The sequence below is a fragment of the Lissotriton helveticus genome, chromosome 5_1 (assembly GCF_964261635.1).
Source record: "Lissotriton helveticus chromosome 5_1, aLisHel1.1, whole genome shotgun sequence".
NCBI lineage: Eukaryota > Metazoa > Chordata > Amphibia > Caudata > Salamandridae > Lissotriton > Lissotriton helveticus.
In genome coordinates, this window is record NC_136065.1 from 269,826,132 (window position 1) to 269,849,514 (window position 23,383).

Sequence of the window (23,383 nt, forward strand, 5' to 3'; positions counted from 1 at the left end):
TACATTAATAACATACAATGGTTGCTCAATTGAGTGCTACAAGGTGTTCAAAAAAAGTACTGCTGCATAAGTTATAGAAGAAAAAGGGGGGAAATGCACAACATAACCAATTCCATTTGAACCAGAGCCTATCTGTACATCATATCAAGCAACTAAATTGTCTTCCACTATATTGAGGTAATTGCTTGAAGAACTATTGCCTCTCTGTGGATAGTCTATTCAATCCAGGCGGTAGAAAGTGGAAATTGTCAATCTTTCAACCCGAAACTTGGGAGGGGCCAGTTAGAACCTTAGATGCAGGTCCTCATAATGACAGGGTGATCGAAAGGAGGGGAGCAACCTATGAAGGAGAGGAAGTATACGTCTCATTAAAACCATAGTAATAAAGGTGTGTGTAGAGTGGCACAAATTATTTCCCTAATGTGTAAAAACTCTGCACAGTCTGATGAGAGGACTGACGAATGGATCCTGATGACAGTGAAGGCCATCCGGCTCCTCATCTGTAGGGGAAGCACCTTCCTTTCACTATAAATTCAACATGAGACTACCATTAATTGCGGAATCACAAAGAGGAGGCCCTACCTCTGATGAAGTTATTATGAATAAGAGCTCACCCTGAATTGTAAACGTAGAAACTGGGAGAAAGCGGCCTTATGGTAAAAATCAAATCATGATCCGCGCTGTAAAGAGAAGCGCAAACTTGTGTCACTGTGTACTTGCTCTAAATGTCATCATGAGTGCGAGTGTTCACAAAAGGGGAGGAAGACCTCACAGAGAAAACATATCTAATCTGTATGGATCAGGGTGGGAGAGCCCCGCGCAAGTTAATCAACAAGCCAAAATAATTAATTAATTACTGGCATGTAAGGAACTTTGAATAAAAATGTGGCAGCCCCGACACTCACCGACCACGCATGCAACCTGGGAATCATCCTCGACTCAACGCTCTCAATGACCAAGCAAGTCAACGCAGTCTCCTCCTCCTGTTTCAACACCCTCCGCATGCTCCGCAAGATCAACAGATGGATTCTGACAGATACAAGAAAGACAGCCACCCAGGCCCTCGTCAGCAGCAGACTCGGCTACGGAAACACCCTCTACGCGGGAGTCAGGAACAAGCTCAAACGGCTACAATGCATCTGCACGACTGATCCGCAACGTACCACGCCACACCCCCCCCCCCCGAACTGAGAAACCTGCACTGGCTCCCCGTAAACAAGAGGATATCCTTCAAGCTCCTCACCCAGGCACACAAAGCACTCCACAAGAGCAGCCTAGCCTACTTCAACAGATGGCTCTCCTTCTACATCCCCAACCGCCAGCTACGCTCCGCCGACCTCTCACTCACCACCATCCCGCACATCTGGAGAACAAACATCGGTGGGAGATCCTTCTCCCACCTCGCCGCCAAGACATGGAACACCCTCCCACTGAGCCTACGACATACCCAAGACCTGCTGACCTACAGGAGGATACTCAAGACCTTGCTGCTTGATCAGTAGCGCCCCCCCCCCGCCTTGAGACCCTCACAGGTATGTAGTGCACTTTACAAATGATTGAGTGATTGATTGAAAAGGAAAAAGCGCACTGCAGCAAAACCAGTCTGCTTACCTCTCGTGATACAAGGTATCACTGACTCCCTCTCGGCCACAGCACAGAGAGCGGTCAGAAAGAGAGAAGATAAAGATGATGTGGCATCAGTGTGGTGGCGGCGCGTCCTGTGAAACCAGCATTGACGCATCACGTCCACCCCTGAAGTGTTCCGGACTAGTTTGTGTTGTAATCTTAGTTATTTAAAGGAAACCTCATTAATTCTAATTATTTTATTTATTTAGGAAGTTTTATATAGCGCGAACATGACCACTGAGGGTATCAGAGCGCTTTACAGTTTATGCATCAAGAAGGGTACAAGCAAACAGAACAAAATCGACAAAAAATGACAAATTCACAGTCTAAAAATGTCTGAACATTCTCGTGAGCAAGGCTGCTGAGCCACAAATCAACGGCTCTAGCCCCAGAATCAGATGGAGAGACCAGACTGAGACTGAGGCAAAAATGTCTTCATCAGGAGCCCTTGGACTTCTTTTTTGAGGAAGACCTTGGAAAGGTTCACCCTGGCTTCGGGGGGGGGGGGGGGGGGGGGGGGGAGTTCCAGATCCTCAGAGCCATACCTGAGAAGGCTCGGTTGTAAGTCTGTTTTTTCTTGAATTTTTGCGGTCTGACCAAAATGGTGCTGGCGCTTCTGGAGGCTCTCGAACCACATGAGAGCTCCAGTTTCTATGCGAGGTACAGCAAGATCTTGAAGTGGATGGCTTTGTGTGCCATGCATGCAATTTTTAACTGTATCCGAGTCTCATATGGAAGTCAGTTCAGGGTCAGCAAGTCCGGAGGAATATGGTTGAATATTTTTGTGCCAGTTATGAGCCTAGCAGCAGAATTGAGGGCAACCCTAAGAGGAGCCATCTTTATTCTGGGCAAGCAGCAAAGCGTTGCCCTACCATAGTCCAGCTTTGAGATCACTAATGCTTGCAAAGCAACCTTTAGGTCATGAGCAGGGAGATAGGGTTTGAGTTTCCTTTGACTACTGAGTTGGTAGTTTGCTCCTTTGGTAAGGGAGCTGATGTGCTTCTGCATGTTCAGACATTTGTCTAGTATGATACCCAGAGAGGATGCTGAATCCAAGAAGAGAGGTCTGCAGTTAAGAGCAGTAAGCTGATTCAACCATTGTTCCATGACCGTAGAATGTTTGTGGGGTGAGATTAGGAGGAGGTCCGTTTTTAGAGCATTTAGTTTCATTTGGTTACTTGTCAGCCAACTTTGTGTTTCCAGCAGGATTGAATTGAGGGATTGAATGTCCTCGAGGGAGGCAATCTCAGGTATAGTTGGGTATCATCCCTATACTTGTGATAGAAAATGCTGGATGATTTCAGAATTTCTGTCAGAGACTCCATGAACAGGTTAAAGAGCGTGGGAGACAGTGCTGAGCCCTGGGGAACCCCCAGCATGACTGCTGCAGGATGTGAAAAGGATTGCTTCTCCTTGAAGCCTTGGAATCTATTCTGAAGGAACGAAGAGAACCAATTGAATACAGGCCCAGACCGCCCCACCTGTGTTTCAGAAGGTCAATTAGGTTATTGTGTTTGACAGTATTGAATCCTGACGAGAGGTCAAGAAGGATCAATAGGCACGACTGATTATGGTCCAACATTCTTAGCGCATCAACGACAATGTGCGTTAGTGCAGACTCTGTACTATGACCCGGGCGGAAACCAGATTGGCATTGGTCTAGGAGTTGAAACTGTTCAAAGTGGTAACAGAGTTGGGCAAGCACACATTTCTCCAGAAGCTTTGCCAAGGTGGAGATGTTAGAGATTGGGTGTAAGTTATGAAGGTCTGTGGGATCAGCAGATGGTCCTTTAGAATCGGGGTAACTTGAACCGATTTAAGGCAATCGGGAATAGCACCTTGCCGAAGTGATGCATTGAGGATAGTAGTCCAAAGTGTTAGAAAGGAGGATCGAACTTCCGGGAAAAGGTTTGATGGCAAAGGGTCGTTGTAGTGATTGGAAGGTTTCAAAGTCGACAACATTTTTCAAATAGTGCCTTCATCCACTGTTTGGAACAGGCTCCAGAATGCATTGTTTTTTGGGAGTTAGGGCTGTGCAGGGCCAGTGAGATCCAAACCTGGGGAGTGGAGGGTGTTCAGTGCACTGATTGACAGGTGATCAAGGGCAGCGATTAATTCAGACTCAATCTTAATAACCTTATCCGTAAAGAAGTCAGAAAATTCTTCACAGTTCGGCAAAGACCCTTGAACCAGTGACGAGGGATTAGGATGACTATTAGCTTGGGACTTGTGTTTGAACAGTATTTTTGGACGTTTTTTTGCTTGGTCTAGTGGAAATCTGAAAAAGGTGACCTTCAAGCATCTGATGTATTTATTGGATAAAGCAAAACCAAATGGGATGATGACGGCTGATTAGCCAGAAACCAGTCCCACGATGCTTGTTTCCGGTCCAGGGAAGACATGGCTTGGCAGTTCGGGGTGGGGTGGACTGTTCCCATGAGGCACAGGGTCAAACTGATTTGCAAATGGCTATGTCTGAACTGGGGTGGTGGAGTGAGCTAAAGAATGATGATGGATTAAACCCAGATCAGTTGACTGGGGGTGAGTGCTTGCAATGTTCAACACTCCGTCCATCATCCCCTTTGGTTTTGCTGTATTTATTGTATATGCTTCTCAGGGATCTCAAATGGTAGAGATGTTCAAGGGAGGGATAGGATCGCCAAAATCTTTCTGCAAGTCTAAAATTAAGACTCACAGTGAACTATGCTTTGGAGAATTTAGCGGACATTCTTTTAAAAAATGGGTCCACTTGCTTATTAAAATATTGTTTTATTATAAGAAAAAAATGTATACATTTATCAAACACCATGCAACTGTTATTACAAACATGAAATCAGTTTGTATTTGAATTGAACCACAACAATAATATTATTTTAAATGGTTCTTGCAATTACTCTCAACCTCTCAGACTAAATGAGTTTCTGTAGAAAATAAGCTTACGTTTACCCACCAAGTAATAAAATAGCATTTATGTCTTAACCCCTGTTTCCTATGATCCAGTACGGACTATGGGCAGCACCACATTTCATCCTTTATGAAAAAGAAAAGGCCTGGAACAATCCAACAGAGTAGACCAGTTAACAGGTATTAGTTAAATATCTCACTCTGTGTAGCATTCGGATGCTGAGGAAATAAAGGCAATTGTTGACATTGTAACCATATATTCAATAATTAAAGTCTAGATGCAGAGTTTAGGAAAATAATACCTTAAGAACATTGTGAAGAAAACATAAATTGGCCTCACCACTGAAACTGAATTGTTTAGGAATGACAAAAAAAATATTTTCAAATCTTGGACGGACGGGTATGTATGTATTCTCAAAATATATATATGTACACACACACACACATATATGTGTATATATATATATATATATATATATATATATATACATACCACATTCCAAAGCGCTGACCTTCCCCCCGCCTATTATAACAGCGAGCTTGCAACTGTAGCCCATATATATATGCTTCATGTTAGTTATGTGTTGTTTCTTACCATGTATTGTACACTGAGGCCAATCTAAATAAAATGAAACCAAATGAATTGTATTGGGATCATAAATCGCTAGCAAATGTAGGTGAAAGACATGAGAATGGGTTCTCTTCTGTGACAAAGTTCCTTTCAGCATCGTCAAAATAGCCATTAAAGTCAAAAGATGCTAGTGGTCACAGTGGGATGGAAGATTCTGCCAAAATATAGTGAAATGGAAATGAGAGCTAGGATCATGCTACTTTTCCATCACCTTTCATATTGCTCTGATATTTGCCCAGTTTGTAATATGCATTCATCTCACTATATTAAGGATATCTTTGGTGAGAACTCCACAGTGGTTATAATTATGATGGAATCAAAACTGCTATTTGTGTGGACTTGTTATCATACTGTAGACTTTGGAATGAGTTTAAATGATTCATTTTCACCGGTCGAGAGTACTGCAAAATAGATCAATTCTGGACTGCTTAAGGATGTATCTGTTAATTAAAAAGATGCTCATTATTCTTTGAGACGCTACCACAAGTTATGCTCCTCTTACCAATGACAGATTTACTTTATTACATAATAGCTGCGTATCTGTATTATTAGCATATATTAGGCGATAGCATGAATAAATCCATTTATTTACAATTAAGAAAGTTGCCAATGACTAGAATCGCATGAAAGACTGTCAGACAGTGGTCTTCATGTTGACAACCCAATGTCCTTAGATGGGCTCTCAATCAGTTCATCAATGAGTCTTCAATTTCCAGTGCCTCGCCATTCCCAGAGCCTGACGATGGCACGTCTGTAACAGTGGTCCCTATAGCGATGGGTCCAAGCTGGGAGTCACCAGACGCAGCTCCAGAACCTGTTTCTCCTGGTTGGAACCGGTGACTCCGATTCCTGGTCCCTTTGGAAAAACCGGTTCTCAGACATGGCAAGAAATAGAATGATTCCTTAAAGAGGGAATAAAACTTGTCTGAAGCAAAACAGTACAAAATGGGATCCAAACAGCAATTGGTTCCTGATAACATCCAGGTTATGTAATAAGCAACTTCCACCCGCTCTAATAGTCCACAATGTGTTGGAAAAAACAGCTTAATTGTGACTCCCATTGTTCTTGTAATATGCACCGGTACATAACAAATGATAAATATAACTAAAGATACACTTATGGCTTGGATGGATTTTGATTTCATTACTTTGGTCACTGTATTCATTGGGTTCATTTTTAATATGAATCTGCCCAATAATGTGTAACAAATGATGGTGATCCCAAAGGGAATAAGGAGTCCAGAAAATATGATGGTCCAGTTCCACACAAAGTATAACACAGCCATGTCAGTTTGATGGACGCTCAAACATTTAGTAGTATCTTGTATATCCGTTGTTTTCAATAGAAAAAAAAATGGAAATCCTTGGAAAAGGAGGCATCCCCATACTACAAGGGAAACTTTCTTAATGAATGAATTTCTGGTTAGAACTGATCTCTTCACATTGTGGACAACCGTGAAGTACCGGTGTAGGCTGATGAGGGTAAGAAAATAGATACTTCCGTACATGTGAGTACTCAGGAGGAACACTTTGAACTGGCAGAGGAATGTACCAAAGGTCCAGTCGTCAGTCAAGGAATAGATGATGATAAGAGGTGCAGCCGGTGTTATGATGGCATCGGAGATGGCCAAGTTGAACTGGAGGATAGTGGTTGAGTTCCATGGCTTTATGCAAAACCAAAAAATCCACACACTGATGCAGTTCAGTATAAAACCACATAAAAAAACAAAGCTCAAGAAAACTGGGATGAAAATGTGTATCTTCTGCGGCTGGCACTCTGTGTTGTTGTCTGAAGCGTTCATTGTCAAAGCACAGATTGGATACTACTTGAATAAAGTCCAGCTTCTAAGATAAACCTAAAAGCAAAAAAATAACAGAGTTTAAAACAAACTTTTTGCATAATTTGCCAAACAAATAAAAGGACAATAATCCAAAAAACAGTCACACGTTTGCTTCTTGTTATGGTTTCATTATTTTCACACTGTAAAGGTCAGTTAAAATCTGAATCATCATCATCACTGAAAATGCAGATGTGGAAGGAGCCTGGTCGTGTTGTCCAGGTTCCTACTCTGGTGATGGAAACAGCATTGTATTCATCTGCTAGTTATGCTATTAATAGGGAATTTGACATCTTAAATATAAAAAACAGATTAACAGTGCAATGAAGAAATTCTGTCTCTACAATGATGAAATTAAGTGTCTACTAAGTGCCAAAACCAATATCCCCAGTCCATCTGCATCAGTGAAGATATACTTTACAACTCAGAAATAAATTATATTGTACAGTTAAACAACTAAGAGGGAACAGATTCTGACCGTGCATGTATTTGAACTGAGCCAGGAAAAAGGAAGCCAAAATTCAATGGATAAAGTGGAAAGAGGAGGAGCCACCAATCCTGAATTTGGACAGGCCTAACAGAGGAAGGATTTTTACTATGTGGCCTAACAACGTTCAGGGAGTATTAATACACCTTCTTTCCTCCTTGCTGACTACTTACAAATGCAGGATCCCAAGCATGGAATTGAATAGGATACCTGCAGAGTTTTCTTTCATTACTGGAAGTATCCAGTTGTTTAGAGGAACAATCTACCCCACAAGTATGTAATTGGCTTGATGGCATTCTGATTAGAGAAGGGGGAACCAGACATTGATGAATGCATAAATGATCACTGAAATGAAGATAAGCAAAATGATGACTTTAAAAACTACAGGAGCAACCCGGAGACCTAGCAAGGACAGAGTTTTTTTAAACTTTTGAACAAGTATGCCTCTATGTATCATTTATCAAAATGTTTTTAGAATCAATTGTAGCTTGTCAAATAAACCCACTTATATACATATATCAATGGCACCAACTGGAGAACTAAATTCTGTTTAACAATTCTTTATAGAGGGATGTCATATTAGGATCTACAATATGCAAATATTGGTGGCCTGTGATATAAAGCGATCACACAGTGCAAATAGTGCAGTGATAGACACTTAAGTGATCAAAGATCAGGCAACAGACAATTGTTAGGTCAGTAACAGGGCTAATACATAAAATGTATAGTTTTGGTAACGGTTGGATCCATTACTGTATATCCAAGGCTCCAAATTAACCAATTTATGAATTGGTTTGTCTTTATGCCAATTGTTGTCAACGACGTTTCAACCCAAAAGGTGTTTAAGAGGTCATCATCATTACAAAACCCACAATTATGCAGAGCTAACGGATAAATATATAGGCACTGTAGAAATTGGCACCTATAATATATCACAGAGAAAGGAAGAACCCTCCAAATGCTTCAATGTGGCAATGTTGAGTATTGCAACTTTGAATAGAGTGAGTCGGTTTCCTAGAGCTGCAGCATATGCCAGAGTCCTGCTGACCTATTAACAATAATGGGGTAACCCACAATGTGAAGGACCTGGGTACAATGTGATACATTAAACCAAACGGTCCTAATGGACACCTAGGATAAACTGAATTAATTAACATATCGTGATTCAACACAGCTAATCCTAGATTACAAATCTACAGAATTGAAAATCAACAGCATATATACATTAATAACATACAATGGTTGCTCAATTGAGTGCTACAAGGTGTTCAAAAAAAGACACCTGGGCTAAAACTGAATTCATTAACGTATCTTGATTCAACACAGTTAATCCCAGATTACAAGTCTACAGAAAAGGGGTAAATAATGCTTCTGAAAAGGTAAAAGAATGCAGAAATTACATCAGACAAAGAAATACAATTAAATGCAAGACACTCAGATAGTATTGAAAATCAACAGCATATATACATTAGTTACATACAATGGTCGCTCAAATTAGTGCAACAAGGTGCTCAAAAAAAGTGCTGGTGCGTAAATTATAGAAGAAAAAGGGGGGAAAATCCACAACATAACCAATTCCATTTGAATCAGAGCCTATCTGGACATCATATAAAGCAGGTAAATTGTCTTCCACTATATTGAGGTAATTGCTTGAAGCAATATTGCCTTTCTGTGGATAGTCTATTCAATCCAGGCTGTAGAAAGTGAAAATTGTCAATGTTTCAACCTGAACATGGGGAGGGGCCAGTTAGAACCTTAGATGCAGATCTTCATAATGACAGGGTGATCGAAAGGAGGGGAGCAACCTATAAAGGAGAGGAAGTATACGTCTCATTAAAACCATAGTAATAAAGGTTTGTTGCATAGAGTGGTACGTACTCTTTCCCTAATGGTCAAAAACTCTGCACTCATTCACAGTCTGATGAGCGGACTGACGGATGGATCCTGATGACAGTGAAAGCCATCCTGCTCCTCATCCCTAGGGGAAGCACCTTCCTTTCACTATAACTTCAACATGAGACTACCATTAATTGTGGAATCGCAAAGGAGGTGGCCCTACCTCTGATGAAGTTATTATGAAAAAGAGCTCACCCTGAATCGTAAATTTAGAGACTGGGAGAAAGCGGCCCTATGGTAAAAATTAAATTATGATCCGCGCTGTAAATAGAAGCGCAAACGTGTGTCACTGTGTACTTGCTCTAAATGTTATCATGAATGTTAATGTTCACAAAAGGGGAGGAAGAAGAACTCGCAGAGAAAACAGATCTAATCTGTATGGATCAGGGTGGGAGCGCCCCGCGCGAGTTAATCAACAAGCCAAAATAATGAATGATTTACTGGCATGTAAGGAACTTTGAATAAAAATGTTGTTAGAAAGGCGATCCCGGGGGAGGCAGAAGATGTCTGACTGACCACCCCTAGGTCCACCTCTCAGTCGAGAAGTAGCCGAGCGTTATCGAGAGGCCTCCTGGGTGAGGGTCCTCTCCTAGGATCGTACAGCAGGGTAACCACAACACTACAAACGGACACCACACAAGAGGTTAAGTTCTTAAGCTTTATCAAGGATAAAGGTTGCTGGTTCTCAGTGATATGTACAAGCAGATCGAGGGATCTGTAGAGTCTCGTAAAAGAGACGGGGTAGCGGGACAGTCTCAAGATGGGTGCAGGAAGGGATACCCTGCGCACAGCTCTCAATCCTTGAGCCGGGGGTTCCGAGGGGTCGAGCTGCGGCAGCGCCAGCAGGACTCGACAGGTGGTCGGTAACGGAGAGGAGGCCGCGGCCGTGCCAGCAGGCTCTCAAGATGGTTCGGCAAGGTGGGCCGCTGCAGCGCCAGCAGGCTCTCAAGATGGTTCGGCAAGGTGGGCCGCGGCAGCACCAGCAGGCTCTCAAGATGGTTCAGCAAAGGTGGGCCGCGGCAGCGCCAGCAGGCTCTCAAGATGGTTCGGCAAGGTGGGCCGCGGCAGCGCCAGCAGGCTCCCCGGGTAGTTTCAGGTTACAGGAAAATGAGTTCTTCTGGTGTCGGCCGTGACAGCGTCAGCAGGGCTTTCCAGTCCAGGATACAACTGGCGTCCTACTCCGGGGCTGGCCCTGATATAGGACTGGGGTCCTTTGATGTCCGGACCCTCGCGCCTGGGAGCCAGAGGGGCCGGGATGATGGTGTTCAGACACCCAGCAGGGGGGTGGAGCCAGCGCCCACGGAGGCCGGGGGGCGATCGATACCAGGCGTCCGGGGACGACTGGAGGCCCATCGAAACTCCCCTTCCTCCGGGATCGGTCGAGTGGCCACTTGACCACCTGGGCGGATCTTGGTGCCTCGATGTCGGGGCTTCGCTGGGGCCTGGGCCGGGGCCGAGGCCACGTGTTCGTGACGTGGTGGGCCCAAGATGGAGTCGGCGAGGCCTCGTGCTCAGGACGTGATGGGCCCACGATGGAGTCAGGCCGGTGTGGTGGTCCGGGATGGTAACCAGACCGGTAGTGTTGGGACGTGCAGGGTCGGGCGAAAAGGGGCCGCCTGAGGCTTGGTGGAGGCCCGATGTCGTCCTGGGCCCGCCATGCGGGAGGGGTAGGACCACGCCATGAGGCCGGGTCCAACACGCGTCCCCTCCAGCTGAAGGCAGGGGAGAGTCACCCATCTTCTTGGGGGTTCTCCTCGCCGAGGCGGAAGAATCAGGACAGGCCGTCAGCATTGGCGTGGTCGTTGCCGGGGCAATGCTCCACAATGAAGTCCATCCCCTGCAGGGAGATGGACCATCGCAACAGTTTCGGGTTTTCTCCCCGCATCTGCATCAACCACCGCAGGGGCCGGTGGTCGGTCTGGACCCGAAAGTGGGTGCCGAAGAGGTAGGGCCGGAGCTTCTTTAGGGCCCACACGACGGCGAAGGCTTCCCTCTCGGTGGTGCTCCACCGTTGTTCTCTGGCCAGCAGCCGCCGGCTGATGAAGGCAACGGGAAGGTCGGCTCCCTCAGGGTTTACTTGGGAGAGGACAGCCCCAATGCCGTGCTCCGAGGCGTCGGTTTGGACCACAAACTCTCGGCTGTAGTCGGGGGCTTGGAGCACAGGGGCGGTGCACATGGCAGTCTTCAGTTTTTCGAAGGCGGCTTGGCACTCGGGGGACCAGCGCACCTTTTGTGGTAGTCTCTTTGAGGTCAGTTCTGTGAGGGGCCCCGCAATGCTCCCATAGTCTTTCATGAAGCGCCGATAATATCCAGTGAGCCCCAGGAAGGCTCGGACGGCGGTTTGGGTGACCGGGGGCTCCCAGGCCTGGATGTCGTCGATCTTTGGCTGGAGGGGAGCCACCTGGCCGCTCCCCACTTGGTGTCCCAGATAGGTCACGGACCCTTGGCCTATCTGGCACTTGCTGGCCTTTATTGTCAGTCAGGCCCGGCGGAGGGCCGTCAGGACCTCCCAGAGGTGGTTCAGGTGCGCATCCCAGTGGACGCTGTACACCGCAATGTCGTCTAGGTAGGCGGCGCTGAACTCTTCTAGCCCGGCCAGCACCCTATTCACGAGTCTCTGGAAGGTGGCCGGGGCGTTCTTCATGCCGAAGGGCATCACCTTGAAATGGTAGTGGCCATCAGGGGTCGAGAAGGCCGATCGCTCTTGTGCTCCAGGGGTGAGGCCGATCTGCCAATACCCGGCTGTGAGGTCGAAGGTGCTGAGATATTTTGCGGCCCCCAGGCGATCGATCAGTTCATCCGCCCGGGGGATGGGATGGGCGTCGGTCCTGGTGACGGCGTTCAGCCCCCGGTAGTGAACACAGAACCGGAGCGCCGGGGGTGTGCCAGGGGCGGCGGCCTTCAGGACCAGGACAACGGGACTGGCCCAGGGACTGTCGGAGGGTTCGACTACCCCCATAGCTAGCATCTTGGCCACTTCGGATTGAATGCAGGCCCGAACTCGGTCGGGCACTCGGAAAGCTCTGTGTCTTACAGGCGGGCTGTCTCCGGTGTCCACATCGTGGACACACCATCGGGTGACTCCAGGAGTGAGGGAAAATAGATCTGCAATTTGCCCCAGCAGCTTCTGGCAGTCTTGGTGCTGTTCTGGGGTCAGGGTAGAGGAGAGCGTGACCCCTTCGATGGAGCCGTCCTTCTCGGTGGTGCTCATGAGATCTGGTAGCGGCTCAGAGTCGTCTTCAGCTCCGCCATCGGTCGCTAGCAGCAGGCTCAGTTCAGTGCAGGCAAAGTGCGGCTTGAGCCGGTTGGCGTGTAGAACCCGGAGGGAGTTTCTGGAGGACTCCATGTCCACCAGATAGGTGACGGGGCTCTTGCGCTCCACCACTTTGAAGGGCCCCGTCCATTTGTCTTGGAGGGCACACGGTTCAACCGGGGACATGACCCAGACCTGCTGGCCCGGCTCGAACTCGATGGACGAGGCGTTCTGGTCATACCAGCGCTTCATCTCCTCCTGGCTGGCCTCCAGGTTGGCTTCGGCAAGTTCCCGGAACTTCCGAGTCTGGTTGCGGAGTGCAGCCGTCTCCCAGCCTTCCTTGACCAGGCTGAGGGGGCCTCGGACCGGGTGCCCATACAATAGTTCAAAGGGGCTGAACCCCAGGGACTTCTGGGGTACCTCGCGATATGCAAACAGGAGGCAGGGCAGCAGGACATCCCATTTGCGTCGTAGGGGCTCTTATAGGCCCTTGATCATCCCCTTCAGAGTTCTGTTAAACCGCTCCACAAGTCCATTTCCTTGGGGGTGATACGGGGTGGTGAACTTATATGTGACCCCGCACTGTTGCCACAGGGACCGCATATATTTAGAGATAAAGTTAGTGCCCCGATCACTCACGACTTCTCGGGGGAAGCCGACTCTGGAGAAGATCCCCATTAGGGCTCGGCCTACTACTGGGGCCGTGATGGTTGGGAGGGGGATGGCTTCAGGATAGCGGGTGGCATGGTCCACTAGAACGAGGATGAAGCAGTGTCCCTGAGAGGTGCGGGGGTCCAAGGGTCCCACGATGTCGATCCCTACTCGCTCGAAGGGGGTGGTGACCACGGGAAAAGGCTGGAGGGGAGCTTTGACTTTTCCCCCGCTCTTCCCGCTGGCTTGACAAGTCGGACAGGAGCGGCAGTGATTATGCACATCGTTGCGCATCTTCGGCCAGTAGAAATGGGTCACCAGGCGGCTGTAAGTTTTGTCCTGCCCCAGGTGCCCGGCGAGGGGCACATCATGTGCCAAGTTCAAGAGGAAGTCTCTGAATCGGAGGGGAACGGCCAGCACCTGGCTGGCCCCTAGTTCGGCAATCTTCTGCTCGCTGTAGAGAAGGTCGTGGTCCCTATAGACCCAGTGGGACCCCGAGGGGTCTCCAGTGGCTTGAGTGGCGGCTTGTTGTCGGAGTCCCTCGAGGGAGGGACAGGTTTTTTGTTCCTGTCGGAATTGTTCGCGGGTGGAGCCACCTTCTTGGCGCCATTGAGCTAGTTCTGGAAGGTGGCCGAGCTCGTTGATGTCTTCTTGGCTGGGCCCCTGGGGGCCGGGTTCAGGGTCAGCGCCCTCGGGGACGGCGGGCGGTGGAGGTGCGGGCCACTCTGGTTCCTCGGTCGGGGCATCCTCCGTCGGTGCGGAGGCTCGGGCGGACATGGAGCGGGTGGTCGCGCAGACCCACTCTGGAAGGCCTAGCATCCCCAGATGCTCTCTCCGCTCGACGCCGGCCCAGAGGGAACTCTCCAGGTCGTTTGAAAGGAGGCTGTCCACGGGGGCATCGTCCCGGACGGTCACCCTTAGCATACCCGACACCCCTCCCCATTCGAAGGGGATACGGGCCATCTGGCACAAACTCTCTGAGTTGTCCGCCGTCCGCACCGGGCACAGGACATTGGGGAGAATTTGTTCTGGGTTCACCAAGTGGCAGCGGACCGCCGTCACGCTGGCTCCAGTGTCACGGACGGCTTCGGCCCGGCGTCCATTGATGGTGACCCATTGGCGGTATTTCTGTGTGTTGCCTGGGATCGGGTCTCGGGGGATCATGTCTCGATCACCCAGGCATGCTAAGATCATAGCGGCAGGCTCCCACTCGGCCTGCTCGGGGCCATTGTCTTCTTCCTCGCCTCCTTCTGCACTCAGGACGGCGGCCGTGATCTGGCGGCTCGGGGGACCGGTGGTGCCGGGTCGGTGGTTCATCGGGCAGAGGGGGTCATTCGCATAATGACCCTGTCGCTGGCATCGGTGGCACGTAACATTCGGGCGGGGCCCCGGTCTTGCCGGGGGAACCCCCCTTCGGCCCAGGGATGGCGAAGTGGAGGTAGGGGCGGACCCCGGGGGGCGTCTCGGCCCCTGTTCTGGCCACCTCCGCCGCCTCGTGGTTGGTGGTTCCCCGGGGATCACCGGCCGTAGTCTCCCATCGGGCTCCGTGGAACTCTGGTGCTCACCCATCTATCCGCCTCAACAGCGAGTTTTCGTGGCTCAGTCAGTTTGCTGTCGAGGAGGTGCTGCCGGAGTTCCATGAAGCAGTTGTTGGAAAGATGTTCCCATATAATGAGGTCGACCAGCTGCTGGTAGGTGGTGACCTGGCTGCCTTTGATCCACCGCTCGAAGGCTCTGCTGTAAAAGTTCACGTACTCCACCCAAGTGGTACCGGGGATTTTTTTACAGTCTCGGAATCGCTGCCGGTACATTTCGGGGGTGAGTCCGTAGCGAGTGAGCAGGGCGGTTTTCATGTGTTCATATGAGGTCATCTCGGCATCAGGAAGCTCTAGCAGAGCGTCCCTCCCTTCGTTGACGAACTTCCCCCACAGGCCGGCGCCCCAGTCCTTGAGGGGTACTCGATGGGCGGTCATGGCCACTTCATAGGCTTTGAACCACTGTTGGATGTCGTCGTTTTTATAGTACTCTTTGACGACATCCTTGGGTATGTGCACCTTCGTGTCCACCGGCGGGGGCAAGGTCTTGCTCCCGGAGGTGCTGGTCTCGTTGGTTTTGGCCTTGATTTCTAGTTCCTTCAAGCCGCGCTCATGCTCGAGCATGAGTCTCTTTTCCTCGAGGTCTCTTTGTCTTCGTTTCTCCTCCAGGTCTCCTTCTAGTCGTAGTTGCTCGAGTGCTATTTTCCTTTCCGCCAGCTGCAGTTCTCCATCCAGCCGGAGTCGGGCGAGCTCCAATTCGTGGAGCCGGTTCCTCTCTCGTTCTCGGGCGTCTTCGTGGGGGCCTGTGCCTCGATTTGCGGGTCTCTCCCCCACTGGTGTTGTGTCGGTCTCTGGGCTTCCGTTCGGGCCCGGGTTGTCTTCACTCTGGGGGGGCGCGTCACCGGCGTCCACCCATGCCTGTAGGGCCGATTTAAAGTCCTCTTTGGTGCTTAGGCCAGTGGTAGCGATGCCCAGGTCTTTGCAGAATTGTTTTAATTCCTTGTGACTGTAGTCTTCCATTTTTTCTTTCTGGAATTCCGTAGTCTGTCTCGTTTCTTGCGTAGTCATGGTCGTGGTGTGTTTTTCTCGGTAGTGAGTGAATCACTCTCTGTACGATCTGCGTCGGCTCGGATCCCGTCGCCTGCCACCACTGTTAGAAAGGCGATCCTGGGGGAGGCAGAAGATGTCTGACTGACCACCCCTAGGTCCACCTCTCAGTCGAGAAGTAGCCGAGCGTTATCGAGAGGCCTCCTGGGTGAGGGTCCTCTCCTAGGATCGTACAGCAGGGTAACCACACACTACAAACGGACACCACACAAGAGGTTAAGTTCTTAAGCTTTATCAAGGATAAAGGTTGCTGGTTCTCAGTGATATGTACAAGCAGATCGAGGCATCTGTAGAGTCTCGTAAAAGGGACGGGGTAGCGGGACAGTCTCAAGATGGGTGCAGGAAGGGATACCCTGCGCACAGCTCTCAATCCTTGAGCCGGGGGTTCCGAGGGGTCGAGCTGCGGCAGCGCCAGCAGGACTCGACAGGTGGTCGGTAACGGAGAGGAGGCCGCGGCCGTGCCAGCAGGCTCTCAAGATGGTTCGGCAAGGTGGGCCGCGGCAGCGCCAGCAGGTTCTCAAGATGGTTCGGCAAGGTGGGCCGCGGCAGCAGGCTCTCAAGATGGTTCAGCAAAGGTGGGCCGCGGCAGCGCAAGCAGGCTCTCAAGATGGTTCGGCAAGGTGGGCCGCGGCTGCGCCAGCAGGCTCTCAAGATGGTTCAGCAAAGGTGGGCCGCGGCAGCGCCAGCAGGCTCCCCGGGTAGTTTCAGGTTACAGGAAAATGAGTTCTTCTGGTGTCGGCCGTGACAGCGTCAGCAGGGCTTTCCAGTCCAGGATACAACTGGCGTCCTACTCCGGGGCTGGCCCAGATATAGGACTGGGGTCCTTTGATGTCCGGACCCTCGCGCCTGGGGGCCAGAGGGGCCGGGATGATGGTGTTCAGACACCCAGCAGGGGGGTGGAGCCAGCGCCCAGGGAGGCTGGGGGGCGATCGATACCAGGCGTCCGGGGACGGCTGGAGGCCCATCGAAACTCCCCTTCCTCCGGGATCTGTCGAGTGGCCACTTCACCACCTGGGCGGATCTTGGTGTCTCGATGTCGGGGCTTCGCTGGGGCCTGGGCCGGGGCCGAGGCCACGTGTTCGTGACGTGGTGGGCCCAAGATGGAGTCGGCGAGGCCTCGTGCTCAGGACGTGATGGGCCCACGATGGAGTCAGGCCGGTGTGGTGGTCCGGGATGGTAACCGGACCGGTAGTGTTGGGGTGTGCAGGGTCGGGCGAAAAGGGGCCGCCCGAGGCTTGGTGGAGGCCCGATGTCGTCCTGGGCCCGCCATGCGGGAGGGGTAGGACCACGCCATGAGGCCGGGTCCAACACATGTGAAAAGGAAAAAGCGCACTGCAGCACAACCAGGCTGCTTACCTCTCGTGATACAAGGTATCACTGACTCCCTCTCGGCCCCAGCACAGAGAGCGGTCAGAGAGAGAGAAGATAAAGATGATGTGGCATCAGTGTGGTAGTGGCGCGTCCTGTGAAAGCAGCATTGATGCGTCACATCCACCCCTGCAGTGTTCCTGACTAGTTTGTGTTGTAATCTTAGTTATTTAAAGGAAACCTCATTAATTCAAATTTATTTATTTCTGAAGTTTTATATAGCGCAAACATGACCACTGAGGGTATCAGAGCGCTTTACAGTTTATGCATCAAGAAGGGTACAAGCAAACAGAACAGAATCAACAAAAATGACAAATTCACAGTCTAAAAATTTCCAAACATTCTCAAGAGCCAGGCAGCTGGGCCACAAATCAACGGCTCAGGCTCCAGAATCAGATGGAGAGGCCAGACTGAGACTGAGGTAAAAATGTCTTCATCAGGAGCCCTTTGAGGAGGACCTTGGAAAGGTTCACCCTGGCTTCGGGGGGGGTCCAGATCCTCAGAGCCATACCTGAGAAGGCTCGGTTGTAAGTCTGCTTTTCTTGAATTTTTGCGGTTTGACCAAAATGGTGCTGGTGCTTCTGGAGGCTCTCGAACCACGTGAGAGCTCCAGTTTCTATGCGAGGTACAACAAGATCTTGAAGTAGATGGCTTTGTGTGCCGTGCATGCAATTTTTAACTGTACCCGAGCTTCATATGGAAGCCAGTTCAGGGTCAGCAAGTCCAGGGAAATATGGTTCAGTTTTTTTGTGCCAGTTATGAGCCTAGCAGCAGAATGGAGGGCAACCCTAAGAGGAGCCGTCTTTACTCTGGGCAAGCCGCAAAGCGTTGCGCTACCATAGTCCATCTTTGAGATCACTAATGCTTGCAAAGCAACCTTTAGGTCATGAGCAGGGAGATAGGGTTTGAGTTTCCTTAGGCTAATGAGTTGGTAGTTTGCTCCTTTGGTAAGGGAGCTGATGTGCTTCTGCATGTTCAGACATTTGTCTAGTATGATACCCAGAGAGGATGCTGAATCCAAAAGGAGAGGTCTGCAGTTAAGAGCAGTAAGCCGATTCAACCATTGTTCCAGGACCGTAGAATGTTTGTGGGGTGAGATTAGGAGAAATTCAGTTTTTAGAGCATTTAGTTTCAGCTGGTTACTTGTCAGCCAGCTTTGTGTTTCCAGCAGGATTGAATTGAGGGATTGAACGTACTCGGGGGAGGCAATCTTCAGGTATAGTTTAGTATCATTCGTATACATGTGATAGAGAATGCTGGATGATTTCAGAATTTCTGTCAGACGCTCCATGAACAGGTTAAAGAGCGTGGGAGACAGTGCTGAGCCCTGGAAACCCACAGCATGACTGGTGCAGGATGGGAAAAGGATTGGTTCACCTTGAAGCCTTGGGATCTATTTTTAAGGAACAAAGATAACCAGGTAAGTACAGGCCCAAACAGCCTCATCCTGTGTTTCAAGAGGTCAATTAGGTTATCATGTTTGACAGTATGTATCGAATGCTGACAAGAGGTCAAGAAGGATCAATAGGCTCGACTCCTTATGGTCCAACATTCTTAGCGCATCATTGACAATGTGCGTTTGTGCAGACTTTGTACTATGACCTGGGCGGAAACCAGATTGGCATTGGTCTAGGAGTTGAAAATGTTCAAAGTGGTAACAGAGTTAGGCAAGCACATATTTCTCCAGGAGCTTTGCCAAGGTGGGGATGTTAGAGATTGGGCAAAAGTTATGAAGGTCCGTGGGATCAGCGAATGGTCCTTTAGAATCGGGGTAACTTGAACCGATTTAAGGCAATCTGGAATAGCACCTTGCCAAAGTGATGCATTGAGGATTGTAGTCCAAAGTGTTAGAAAGGAGGATCTAACTTCCGGGAAAAGGTTTGATGGCAACAGGTCGTTGTAGTGATTAAAAGGTTTCAAAGTCGACGACATTTTTCAAATAGTGCCTTCATCCACAGTTTGGAACAGGCTCCAGAGTGCATTGTTTTTTGGGAGGTAGTGCTGCGCAGGACCAGTGAGCAGTGTTCCCGCTAACCTGGGCGGCTGCGCGGCCGCCCACCTTTAAGGTACCCAGCGCGCAGTGTCCCTTGTGAAGCGCGCACAAGTTCTCGCCGCTGCCCGCTTTTAAAGCACGAGCGGCGAAAAACGGCAATTTAATGGTTGCCTGAGGCCATTTGTGAAAGTATTCCTGTTAATCATTGCGCCCGTCACGCGCTGCAATTATCAGGAATACTTTGACAAATGCCCGCAATCAGCCCGCATTCTCTCACAATTGAGAAAAGACATGTAGCAAGTCCAAAAGCATGACGTGTGCTTTACACGTTGTGCTTTAGACTTGCTTCATTTCTTTTCTAAATAGAGCACAGCAGGGTACTGATTATGGGCCATTGTGAAAGGATTCCTGTTAATCAAAGCACCCATCATGCGCTGCAATCAACAGGAATCCTTTCACAATGGCCCATAATCAGCACCCTGCTGTGCTCTATTTAGAAAAGAAATGAAGCAAGTCTAAAGCACAACGTGTAAAGCACACGTCATGCTTTTGGACTTGCTACATGTCTTTTCTCAATTGTGAGAGAATGCGGGCTGATTGCGGGCATTTGTGAAAGTATTCCTGATAATTGCAGCGCGTGACGGGCGCAGTGATTAACAGGAATACTTTCACAAATGCCCACATAATTCACATGCAATGTAGCGTCCGTGAATGCACAGCTGCCTGCCTTTAAAGGTTATATTCGCCATGTGTGGACTGCGAGTCCAAACTGAGAGGAAAGTCGATTCCCTTTTTGTTGGAAAATTAACAGGTTTCCAAGCAGTACTATTTTCACAATCCTAGCTTCCTTAGACTGGCATTACCCCCCCTCCCCCACCCCTGTTCACGTGCATATGCAGACACCAAGCTACATGGGTAGATTTCGACTGTGGAAAGTCAGACAAACGAAAGAGGAACTCATCGATAATGGAGCTATAGTTCAGAGGTGACGAGAAAGCAGGCATACTGGCGAAGGCGGCCTTTCCTCAGATAGCGCCCTGGGCAAAACCAGATTTAGCCTCTTTCCCACTCGTCTTTAATTTTCTGTATGTTGAAAACTTTGGCGGGAAAAGACTAAAAATGAGGGTGAAGGAGGGGGGGGGGGGCAAGGTTAAGGCACTCCACGTGAAGAGAACGAAACGATATGATGATACAGTCACCAATAGGCTTCCTACAAAGTGTGCACACTTTACTTGTCTGCTATGTGGAAGGAAAACTGTTCCAGGAAGCTTCGGTGTCTCTCGGAAGGGGAGCGCCCTGTGCCTGGGCCCAGCTCGCCCATGGTATAGGTCGGCCCTGCATAATGGGCAAGTTACACAATATTAAACTAACCAGAGCAGTTACTTTCCCAGCACTAGATGTAGTTTTTTTCCCCAGTATAACAGAACGTGCACAACAAACCTACATCATACAGAGAACCACAGCTGATTGGCAGTCCAGTGTTTAAGAAGGGGTCTCACTCACTAGCATGGCAGGACGCAGAGCACTGTAAGAACTGCGAAGGTCGCTGCTAGTGGGCTGTACTATATATAGTCTCGCAAGCACCAACACAGCCAGTGACAAATAACACAGAGGTTATCACAATAACCACATGAGGCATGAGAGGAATAGAAATATACAGGCATAGAAAAACAAATGAGAAACAATGAAAAATTGCTCGCAGTAAAGTGGAAAATAACTTTATTACGAGTTGCTGTTTATTTAACGTGCACTGGATGGAGTTAGATATTTTTTGTCTTGCAACAATGTTTTATGTGGGATTCAGTGTCAATAGTCATGGTGTAGGAAAGACACAGCAAGGATGGCTATTTAGTGGACCAATAGCTAATATCAGAATAAGAAACATGCATAGTGCTTGAAATTGTACCTTTAAGTGACGGAGATTACCAATCACAGATACATCAACCTTTATACCTGCCACTCTCCATGCATTACTGAAGCTCACCATGTATTTAATGTATGGAATAATTTCCTCTTTAATGCTCTTGCCCAGTCATCCCTTCTCTCCTCAGTCTAAGTGTGACCTCTTGCTCTGCTGAGTTGGAGAAATGAGGCAGGGGAAGAATAGAGAGGTATTGTGAATGGCAAAGGGAGAGAGATAAAGAAGGGGACAAGCGGGATAGTAGTACAGGTAAGGTAGAGAGATGCTGAACATATGGCGAGATTCAAGCTAAAGAGATGAAGGTAAGTTAGCCAGAATGAAAGTGGCCGAGGGGAAGAGGTAGGCGGATGGTTTTACATTCAGGTCGAGTGGCAAGGAAATGCAAACGAGGGACAGGGAAGAAGTTCAAAGAGAATTGTGACAGAAGGAGGGGAGTTTGAAGCGCTAAAGAGGGAGAGACGAGTGAGGTGTTTAGAGAAATGGAGACAACAGATGCAAAGTAGACAAAGAGTGGTGAGGATCAAAGGGCAGAAAAATGATAAGAGGCGTAGGTAGACTGGTCAGGAAAAGACAGTGGTGAAGCTAAGAGAAAGCGAAAGCAATGGAGTGATGGGTAGAGAGACAAGTTGTAGAGAGAAAGGAGGTGAAGCAGAGATATAGAGGTGACATAGTTAAAGAGAGGCAGTGTTGATATAGAGGCAGAGAGACAAGGTGAGATAGAAAGGAAAGTGGCAAAACAGGCACAGCGGTGATGTAGAGTTGTATAAAGAGGGTAGGTAAATTAAAAGAGGGTAAAATGAAATAGAGAAGGAGGTACAGAAAGAGAGAGAAGAGCGCGAGAGCAAGTTATGATTGATTGGAGTAGAGGTAGAGAGAGAAGAAAGGACGAGAGATGGGATAGAAAGAAGTGGTCAGATAAACAGAGGTGATGTAGTGAGAGGTGGAGTAGAATAAGCTGAAGTAGTTAGTAAGATGCATTGTAAGGAAGGATGTGGCGGAGTGGTGAGGAAGGGAACAGGTGAAAAAAGGCATAGATGAGAGAAGAATTTAGAGGTGAAATAAAGAGATGAGATTGAGAGAAATGCAAAAGGTGAGATGGAAACAGAGCAGTGAGGTGCACAAGTAAGGACAGGGTAGAGCGATGCAAAGAACAGAGTGCTAGGGAGGTAGAGATGTAGAGGTAGGTACAGAGAAGCAAGGCTATATGAGGTGTGGTAGAAATGTGTATTTGAGAGAGATGGGAGCTAGAGAGAATTTCAATAGAGATAGAAGAGGCAAGTATACACAGATCTAGAGCTATGTAATGGGAAAGATGTGAGGTAGAAGAAAGGAGTTGAAGTAAGAAGAGAGATGATGTTGCAGAATAAGTAAGTGAATGTTTGATTTGTTCAAATGCTCCGTCCATCATCCCCTTTCGTATCGCTTTGTTCGCCCTAAGTGTGGCAGGGTATGCTCAGACGTGAGTCCCTTGCTCACTTGGCCACTGGATTCAAGATAGCCTGGCTGATGAGGATTATGAATCGAAAATCGGTCCCAGGATGCTTGTTTCCGGTCCAGGGAAAACATGGCTTGGCAGTTCGGGCTGGACTGTTCCCACAAGGCACAGGGTCAGACTGATTTGCATATAGCCATGTCTGAACTGGGGTGGCTGAGTGAACTAAAGAATGGTGATGGATTAAACCCAGATCAGCTGACTGGGGATGAGTGTTTGATTTGTTCAAATGCTCCGTCCATCATCCCCTTTTGTATCGCTTTGTTCGCCCTAAGTGTGGCAGGGTATGCTCAGACGTGAGTCCCTTGTTCACTTGGCCACTGGATTCAAGATAGCCTGGCTGATGAGGATTATGAATCCGAAACCGGTCCCAGGATGCTTGTTTCCGGTCCAGGGAAGACATGGCTTGGCAGTTCGGGCTGGACTGTTCCCACAAGGCACAGGGTCAGACTGATTTGCATATAGCCATGTCTGAACTGGGGTGGCTGAGTGAACTAAAGAATGGTGATGGATTAAACCCAGATCAGTTGACTGGGGGTGAGTGTTTGATTTGTTCAAATGCTCTGTCCATCATCCCCTTTTGTACCGCAGAATAAGTAAGGCAGGGATAGGTAGAAGATGTACAGAGAAGTCTCATAAGTAGTGAGAGAGGGGTATATAGAAAAATGAGATCGAGAGAAT

The 23,383-nt window shown here is 48.7% G+C and overlaps 1 protein-coding gene across 4 annotated transcripts in view; it reads right to left on the minus strand.

Annotated features, from left to right (window-relative positions):
* Positions 1-5,028: 5,028 nt before the first annotated feature.
* Positions 5,029-23,383, minus strand: part of LOC144753099 (lysophosphatidic acid receptor 6-like) — a 126,713-nt gene continuing 108,358 nt past the window's right edge. For all 4 annotated transcript variants that reach the window (XM_078640887.1, XM_078640888.1, XM_078640886.1 and 1 more), the window contains one exon: positions 5,029-7,017. In XM_078640887.1, the coding sequence (XP_078497013.1) occupies positions 5,848-6,963 (1,116 nt within the window). In that variant the 5' untranslated portion in view covers positions 6,964-7,017 and the 3' untranslated portion in view covers positions 5,029-5,847. The remainder of the gene's footprint in view (positions 7,018-23,383) is intronic.